General features: G+C 44.3%; 1 protein-coding gene across 1 annotated transcript in view; it reads right to left on the bottom strand.

Annotated features, from left to right (window-relative positions):
- Nucleotides 1–6,883, bottom strand: part of Cryl1 (crystallin lambda 1) — a 150,175-nt gene extending 143,292 nt beyond the window's left edge. Inside the window, exon 1 of the mRNA XM_070003165.1 lies at nucleotides 6,767–6,883. Coding sequence (XP_069859266.1) covers nucleotides 6,767–6,807 — 41 coding nt within the window. The 5' untranslated portion in view covers nucleotides 6,808–6,883. The remainder of the gene's footprint in view (nucleotides 1–6,766) is intronic.
- Between the last annotated feature and the right edge of the window lie 2,573 nt (nucleotides 6,884–9,456).

Here is a 9,456-nt window from a genome sequence, read left to right on the forward strand (position 1 = left end):
ACACACACACACACACACACACACGACACACACACACACACACACACACACACACACACACACTAGTTCCCAATAAATTAACTCATCTTAGTCACTCTGTTTATGGTTTAAAATGTCAACATAAGACAAAGTTTCCAAAAGGAAATAATACTTACACTAGTAAATATAGAAAAGCTGGGCACTGGTAGATCATACCTGTAATCCTACCTACTCAGAATGCTGAGACCTGAGGATTTCGGTTCAAAGCCAGTCCAAGCAGAAAAGTCCATGGGACTCTTATCTCCAATTAACCAGCAAAAGAAACTGGAAGTGGAGGCATGGTTGAAGTGATAGAATGCCACCATTAAGTGAAAAAGCCAAGTAAGAGCATGAAATCCTGAGTTCAAGCTCCTAGACAAAAAAAAAAAAAAAAAGTAAAGTATGGCATATCAGGGGAGAATTCCAATGGTATAACGCCTTTGAACAATGAACTTATAGTCTAACAAAATAAATACCAGGAAGCTGGAACTTGAGGTGTGTTGGAGATGGGGGTAAGGTCAAGGGAGGAATGAAGGGAGAATGCAGTCAATATTCAATGTGTATATGTGAAAATGGAACTAGAAAAACTGAGGGGTTGGGAGAGATGGGGGAAATTAGAAAAGGAGTGACACTGATCAGATACACTGTACTTATAACCTGATAAGTGGAATTATAAAATCTTGATTCAACTACTTTTCTAAAAACTCCATAAACTGACATGTTGAATTGAAACCCCTTTACTTTTAAACCCCTTTACTACTTAAAGAGAATTCAATAAGTAAAATAGAAAAATTTTGCAAGTCCAGAAGAAAAAATAATAAACATACCAATTAGAAGGGGAATGGAAGCCTAAACAGAGCATATGGACAAGTAATTAAAACGAGCTTGAAAATGTATTGCCTCCATCTAACAAAAAGTAAAAAGCAAATCAAAAACAGAAGAGCCTGACCCTTATCCTGATGCACTTATCGGGGGACAGGTACTCATACACTAGGGAGGGGGATTGATATGAAGTATCTAGAAGGCATTCTAAGTCTGTGTTATTGTCACAGTTGGCTGGGCCTAGTAGCTCACACTTGGACAAAACTCGGGAGGATCACAGTTCAAGACCAGTCAGGCAAAAAGTTACCAAGAAGCTATCACAACAAAAAACAAGATCTAATGGCATATATCTGGGATCCCCGCTATGTATGAGGCCCTAACAGGACTGCTGTCCAGAGGTGGGCCAGGCCAAAAGAACATAAAGACTATACCTGAAAAATAAGCCCAAAGGGGCTGGAAGCATAGGTCAAGTGGTACAGTACTTTCCAAGAATGTGAGGCCCCAATTTCAAATTCCTAGTACTGCCCCTCAAAAAAAAAATTGTCACTAGTGGTGGGCATGGTGGTACATGTATGTAATCTTGAAATAAGGTGGCTGAGCCTAAATAATTTCTTGCAGACATCCTGGTGCCTAGGCAGGAGATGAGGGGCTGTCCACCCTGCTCCAAGGCCTAGAGGTAAGACAAACCATCCTTTGAAGTACAGATGCCTGGCTCAATGGGGTGAGCTAGGAGGGCTCTGCTTCAGAGAAATGCAGATGTCATAGCCTTAAGAAAGCTTTAACTCCCTAAATGGCTTGAATCACGTCTCTGAGTACCTCTAAGCATACCCTATACGGAAGATTAAAGCCTATATTCCTTAGATGAAGAAGTTCTGCTAGTACCTAAGTATGTCCATTAAGGTCTGGCATTTGGTCTTCATGGTAGTGGGAGGGTGATAGTCATTCCTGGATCCCTGGGACAGGGGTGGGTACTTGGCTGATAGGTTGCTGAACCTGTCAGTCCAAGTGCCTGGGACTGGGAGTGTCCTGTGACCCTGCCACCCTGCCCAGACCCTATTTAGGCATAAATGGCATAGGTGTGGGGACACCATGCCACATGTGTCTCCATGATCCCATCCTGTGTCCTGTCTCTTGGCTCATCTCCAGTCATCATGGTGTCCCAATTCAGCTCTCCATCAGAGCTGAATTGGTTTGTTGGTACTGTTTTTGTTCTTTCCTCTCTGGCCTGTTTCCTAACCATGTTACATGTATTTGGGGGCTGCAGGCCTTTGTAACAACTGGCAGCCTGCTGTGTAGTAAAGACTCCAAAACTCCATCTTCCAAAATGTGGCTTCTGGGATAATTCACCTTACAACAATCTCAGAACTCATGAAATGGAAGTAAGGAAGACTAACCTAGGCTACATAACGAGATTTGTCTCAAAAAGGGGGGGGGGGAGGGGAAGCAACCATCTGTTGTTGTACACTACCGTTCATAACCTAAGATTAATTTCTTAGGTCAAATATAGTGATCTTATTCCATAGCCTCTGACTCAGTCTCCCAAATATTGGGGTTATAGGTGTACACCACCATGTCTGGCTAGTGTACCTGTTTTGATTTTTACTTATCATGAGGTCAGGTGTGGAATTTTTCCACTTGTGACATGACCGATGTCAACCCTCACAAAGTTTCAGATTTTAGAGAAATTTTTGTTTTGTTTTGTTTTGTTTTGTTGTCAGTTGTGGTACCTGAACTCTGGGCCTGGGCGCTGCCCCTCAGCTCTCAGCTCAAGGCTAGTGCTCGATCACTTGAGCCACAGCGCCACTTCCAGCTTTTACTGCTTATGTAATAATACTGAGGAATTGAACCCAGGGCCTCATGTATGCAAGGCAAGCACTCTACCACTGAGCCACCTTCCCAGACCCATCAGATTTTGGAGAAATTTTCATATAGGGTTTTTGTATTCAGGATGCTAACAAATTATTTTTAACAATTCTTGAATATAGATATAATCTTTGTTCTACATTTTCAAGGTTTCTGTGTATTTAAAAATTTCTGTAACAAAACTTGGGGTGGAATTAATAATATGCATTAAAAGCAAAGTCAATCTATTTTTATTTTAGTAGGTTTCATGGCCTGTATTACCTGTTTTCTATTAACAGATGAAAGCTGAATCTTGGAACTCAGTAAAGCTTGGAGATACATGGCATGCTAGCTTATTGGAGGAGGCTCTGGATTTAATCTTTAGTGCAAAAAGGATGGAAGGAAGGAAGGAAGGAAGGAAGGAAGGAAGGAAGGAAGGAAGGAAGGAAGGGAGGGAGGGAGGGAGGAGAGGGAAGGAGAGGGAAGGAGAGGGAAGGAGAGGGAAGGAGAGGGAAGGAGAGGGAAGGAGAGGGAAGGAGAGGGAAGGAGGGAGGGAAAGGAAAGAAAAGAAAAAGGAAGTTGCCTCCTGGGAACTGGCAGATATCCCATACAAATATATAATTAATCACTTATGATTGGACATGAACTGGATATATGACCTGAAGTAGCCACTGGCTTACTAGCATCCTATAGAATCTGTGGCCTGACTTGATGAGAATTGCTGCTGAGCCAATCAGATTTCCCCTCCTGAAAACTGGACCTAAAATACAGTAACTATAGTAAGTTAATAACATGTATTGCAGTTTAATGTTTTGTGGTTAGAGGTGGCATTAGTATGCCAAACAAAGGAGAAAGGAGAGGCCAGGTATCCATAATCATGCCTATAATCCTAGTGACTCAAAAGGCTGAGATCTGAGAATTGAAGTTTGAAGCCAGACTAAGAAGGAAAATCTATGAGACTCTTATTGCCAATTAACTACCAAAAAGCTAGCAGTGGAGGTATAGCTCAAGGCCAGAAATAAAGGTGTGGCTCCAGGCAGCCATCAGTGAAAAAGCTGAAGGACAGCATCCTGGACTTGAGTTCAAACCCCAATCCTAGTGCACATGCACGAGTGCGCACTTGTGTGTGTACACACACACACGGAAAAGTGAGCTTCCCAAAAGAAGTGGGCTTATATTAGAGGACAAACCTGCACAGAGATCACAGGATACCTCCCCTCTCAGAAGTCAAAGGTTCCTTGCCTTTGTTTCCCTTAGCTTTCTTGTCTCCAACACTAATACTCACTGGACCCAAATACAATTAGCTTCCTGTGCTTAGAGTCTGTGGCTTCTTATTAAGGTTTTCTGAACCACCAGGTATCTGGTGACCAGCTATAAGTAATTTAACATCTTTACCATTTCTGATCTTCCTCAAATCTTTGAAATGAATAAATGTTAAATGTTAATTACTACAAAAGGCTAATCTAGTAAATATTTATTCTCCTGTATAGCAGCAAGGCTGTCTGGGAGAAAACTTAATAATATTAGTTCTATTCTAATTTTGTCATTGATGCCAGTTAATGACAAATCCACTCGATACTTTTTAAAGTATCTTTCCACTTTACATCTACTTATTCATCAGGAAAAGGCTAAAACTGCTCCTGCACTAGTCAGCTAAGGAAATTTTGCAATTATGAGCTATTAAATGTTTTCTAGGAAGGACACATTAGTGTTGGAGCTCCCTAATGGGCAACTGGAGGATCTGAATCTCTGCTTGAGTGTGTAAAAATAGGAAAATTCACAGGACAATACTTTTTAAAAAACACTCTAAAGAAAACACCTACCTTGGAGAGGTTCTTCTTTTTAAAAATTTACATAATCATCCCCAAATAAAATTTTAGAATCTTAAAAATAAGGGGTATCAGCTGGGTGCTGGTGGCTCACACCTGTAATCCTAGCTACTCAGGAGGCTGAGATATGAGGATCACAGTTCAAAGCCAGCCAGGGCAGGAAAATCCACGAAACTCTTATCTCCAATTAACCACCAGAAAACTGGAAGTGGTGGTGTGGCTCAAGTGGTTGAGCACTTGCCTTGATCTGAAGAGTTTATGGACCCAGAGTTCAAGCCCCACAACAGACAAAAAAAAAGAAGTGGTAATCTAGTACACAGGGTCTCTTTATATATATTTTAAAGTTTTCCCAAGTCCATTCACATTACACATCAATTACACACACACACACAGAGGGAAGGTCCCAGGAACATAAATTTCTTGGGGGAAATGGTCCCTGGGTTAAGTGTGGCCACAGTGTTCTTTCTGAAACAGGTACAGGAGAAAGGGCATGTCAGACACCAGGAACAAGCACAAGATGACCTAAAATCCATGCCTCCTAACACCGGGTAGGATGTAAATGAACACAAAACTCACATTTCAAGGATTGGGAACAAGTATTAGGTACAAGTAAGATTAGCAAAACAAAAGTCCAGTCAAATTTGCCTTCCCTACTTATTTCAATACTTTGTTCAAATTAATCACAGGCTTCAGTTTTTGTTCCTCAACTCCAGACTCATGTCAGTCTCCATTCTTAACTGCTCAAAGTCCATCCTTCTCCCTCCATTCTGAAAGGGCATTTTAGGGGCCCATAGGGTAAAAGGTCCTGAGAAGAGCCGGAAGAAAAGGATCAATGGAAAATAATTAAGATTGTGTTTCCAGCAAATACTTTAATCTGGAATTGAAGAGGGAATTTTGAAACTGATTAAAGAAAACAGAAAAAACAAGGCCTCAATACCTTCCTGAAATAAGAATATTTTGATGTATTGAAATCAAGTATGAAACCCAGAAAGCAGGCTAATGGACAGTGCCCTGGCCCTGACATAAAGCCTTAATACTGTCATGCACACATACCACCACCACCTCAGGGTGAGCATGAGTTTCCCATCTCATCAGTTCCACTGTTCTGTGAAAGGGGAAAAAAACTGACAAGCATCTTGAGGCCTTCCTCAAAGGGAAACTCCTGACCTTAGACTTGGCACCCCTTGATAAAATGATGAGGGGTTCAAGCAAGCCAAAACCTCAAGAGCATAAAGGAACTTCAAGCCACCACTTAATGGTGTTTTTAACTATCAATAGCAAGGTTTAACTAGATAGCTAGTTAGGGCTAGATAGCTAACCATTGGTAATTCATACATATAGACCTCTGTTTTGCGGGTGGAGGTGGGTGCGCTGCTACAGGTTTGAACTCAAAGTCTCCAACTCTGGCAAGGCTTTTCAGCTCACAGCTGGATCTCTACTACTTTAGCCATGCCTCCAGTTCCTACTTTTTGTTAGTTAATTGGAGATAAAAGTCTCAGGTGGTGGTCTACTTGCCTGGCTTCAAATTTCGATCCCCAGATCTTGGGTCTCCTGAGTAACTAGGGAAAAGCAAAACAAAACAAAAAACGACGACATAGGAGCAGAAATGAGTTTGGACGAAACTTAGAAGATTGAATTGACAAGGTCTCCCTTGTCTGGAAATGATATTTGCCCACAAATTAGGAATGCCCCTTGCATTTCCTAAACCCTGGTCCCCACTGCCAAGGACCTCCTGACCAAGGCCAGTATCTTGCTGGCAGCCCTGTCCCAAGTGAGTTTCAGAACCCTCCCTGCTGGGCTTGTGGGGTCTTCATTGTAAGGTTCGCCTACCCAGGGCGAACTTTACATGCATCACTTAGTACGACCTTGGGCAAGTCGATTCCTTTCAAAGTTTTCTGCTTCATAAAAAGGGAATGAGAACACAGTTGTAGCAGGATTGTTACCGGAATTCTTTAAGCACTTCTGTATGGATTAACCATAACAAGTCTCATTGCCATAGCAGCCCAGAGTCAGTTTTAGGAACCTGGCGGGTAAAGCAGCCTGCCAAGTCGCCACGGAAACGCCCAGCCCGCTCGGTGGAGAGTTGCAAAGGGCCACGGAGCCCTGCAGGGTGGGAGGCTGCAGAACCGCCCGTGGGAACTGCCCTGCTGCCCACCCCGAGGGCCGAGTGGCCCGGGCCCTCCACACGGGGCCCAGCGTCTCTGGAGCCTCCCCGGGCTCCAGTGACAGCAATGCGGCTCTGGGGCGAACTTTACCTGCCAACGATCACCACCCCGCCGGCCTCTGAGGACGCCATGGCCAGGAGCCCGGCTGAGCGGAGAAATGCACCTGGAGCGCCAAGCGCTAGCCTGGAGTACACAGAGCTGTCGCTGGCGGCGCCAGGCGTGAGGCTGAGTCCTGGCGCCTAGGGTGGGACCTGCCGCGGCTCGCGCCCATTGGCTGCGACGCGCTGGTGGGTGGGATCTGGATGGGCAGGACGCTGGGGCCCTGGCACCCCGCTAGCAGATCCCTCTCGCGGGCGGAGCCGCCGGCGGGGCGGGACTGCGGCTGAGGGCTTGTTAGGACGGAAGGCCTGGCGCTTCTAACTCCAGTCAATTTTGCTTATTTTTAAGTTTCTGTGAGCTTTAAGTGAAGGTCCACTGGAAGAGACACGGCCAGGCTGGCCCAAAGCTCTGCCACTAAAACGACCTACAGAACGCTCCCCATTTCTCGTTTGAAGATAGTAGCTAGCACGTCTTCAATACGCCACAATTTAGGACATTAAGTGCGTTTGTTGCTGGGTTTCCTTTCTAGAAAAACACCTGCTGCCTTGCTTCACAGATGAGAACTAAGGCCTGCGTACTTTGGAAAAGCAGGAAGGAGAAAGTCCAGATGTATTCACCTAAGAAGCAGGGAAAGGCATTTGTATTCTTCTAATGTGCTGCAGAGACTGAGCTGCACATGCTCTTTCCAGAGGTGGACTTGGTCCCTGTGTAAGATAAAGGAAGTGACAAAGGCATTAGTAAGTAGGGCCTGCCTGTAATCGCAGCCTTCCTTCCCCTCAAGTGGAAGAGGCAGGAGGATTGCCAGTTCCAGGCCAGCCTGGTTACTTAGAGAAACGTTCTGAAAAACAAAACAAGAAAGAAAGAAAGAAGGAAAGAAGGAAGGGAGGGAGGGAGGGAGGGAGGGAGGGAACAAAACAAACAAGAATGTTAGAGTATATTAGACTTTGTCAGAAAACCACCCAGACAATTAGGTTCAAAGAACAAAGAAAAGGTTTATTGCCAGTAAAGGGACCAGCAAGACCCCTTCTCACAAGAGTTGAGTGAGAAGAAGTGTTGCTATTGTCTGAGGTGACCTATATAGCCTAGGACTGCTAGGAGGGGCTAGAAGAGGCTAGGAGGCAGAGATCCTGGTGTGGACATGAGGGCAGGGGCTTCATCATGATGGGCTAGGCTTTATGGCTGCTGCCCAAGTGGTAGGGGCCCTGCAGCTGCCCAGACCTGAAAGTCACTCTAAGGGGCTCTTGTTGCCTTATATGGTGGTAGCTGCCCCAGAGGAATGCCATCTTAAGGCTAAGGGGGAGTGGGAGGCAGATTATTTACTGCCTTTACTACAAGGGCCTAGTGTTGCCTAGGAGGGAGCATGCTAAGCTGTGGAGAGGGGAAGGAGCATGCTAAGCTATGGGAAGGGAATTCATTGGGCTAACAGAAAAACAAACAACAACAAACAAAACAGGAGAGACAAGAGCACTGCAGACAAAAGTTCGTGCCCATGTAGCACAAGAGGAAAAGGAAGTGCCCAGTCGAGAAGATTGAGTAGAGCCCAAGCCTGAAACAGGTTTTCAGATGATGAATTTGGTTTTTTTAAACTTTTCTTTCCTGTCTTTATTATTCAATTTTAATTTTATTGTCAAGGTGATGTGCAGAGGGGTTATAGTTAAATATAAGTAAGGTAATGATTACATTTCTTGCCTAACTTGTTGCCCCTTCCTTCATTTTTCTCCCTCTTTTCCTCCCCCACTCCCCTAATTGTACAGATCATTTCCAACATATTGTCTTGTGAGTATTGCTGTTGCATAAGTTCTCACTTTGTCCTTTGTAAAAAGGAAATAACCTAGAAGATCACATGGACAAAGTGATGTATAGGAGAGAGGTTTATTGCCAGCAAAGCTGACAAGGCCAAGTTCTCAGGAAGAAAATGGTGCTGTCTGGCTCCCAGGAGGACCCTTTTATATCTCCGAGGCTGGAAGTGTTTCCCCTGAGGCTGGAGTTGGGCGGTGCCTCACCTGCCTGAGAAGCTCTGCCATCGAGGGAGGAGCTTAAGTGAGAGGGGTGGGGGGAGGAGATCATTTGCTGCTTTACACTTTGTCTCACCATTTTGTTGCTCCCCTTCCCTTCCCTAGTTCAGATAGACATATATACAACCGCCAGAGTAGCAAAATTGAATACAGTGACAACAGAGGCTAAACCATAGGGGAAAAAACAAATAAACAAAAAAATCATGTAGAATATTGAGAATGAAGAACCTAAGCAATTCCATTTTACTTAAGACCCCATCTCAGTTCTGCGACTTAACTCGTGGCCCCCTTTAGCCACAATGCAGGAATTTATGACAGAAAGCCATGCACAATTCTTGGAGCCATAAATGGCATTTGCTTAAGACAGGTGTTAGCCCCCAACTGGTGTTGCCCCCCAGCAACCTAGGACTAAGAGTTTCCGGTTCCGATAATTTTCTGACCAACTGGTTCTTCAGAGCCCAGGGCGAGACATGCCATGCATTCTGTTGGTCCAGGTGTGACTCATAACCATTTGTGGTCAAGCTATGGACCAAGGACATTTTTCTGTAAAGGTCAACCAATCATATTTGCCCAGCTTAGCTTGCTTTAAAAGTTAACCAATCATGTAATTTCTAATGTAGAAATTCCTTAAAGTTGTTTTCCAATACTATAAAAACTGTGCTGATT

This window comes from Dipodomys merriami, unplaced genomic scaffold (genome assembly GCF_024711535.1).
Source record: "Dipodomys merriami isolate MVZ:Mamm:240054 unplaced genomic scaffold, mDipMer1.0.p SCAF_6, whole genome shotgun sequence".
Classification (NCBI taxonomy): domain Eukaryota; kingdom Metazoa; phylum Chordata; class Mammalia; order Rodentia; family Heteromyidae; genus Dipodomys; species Dipodomys merriami.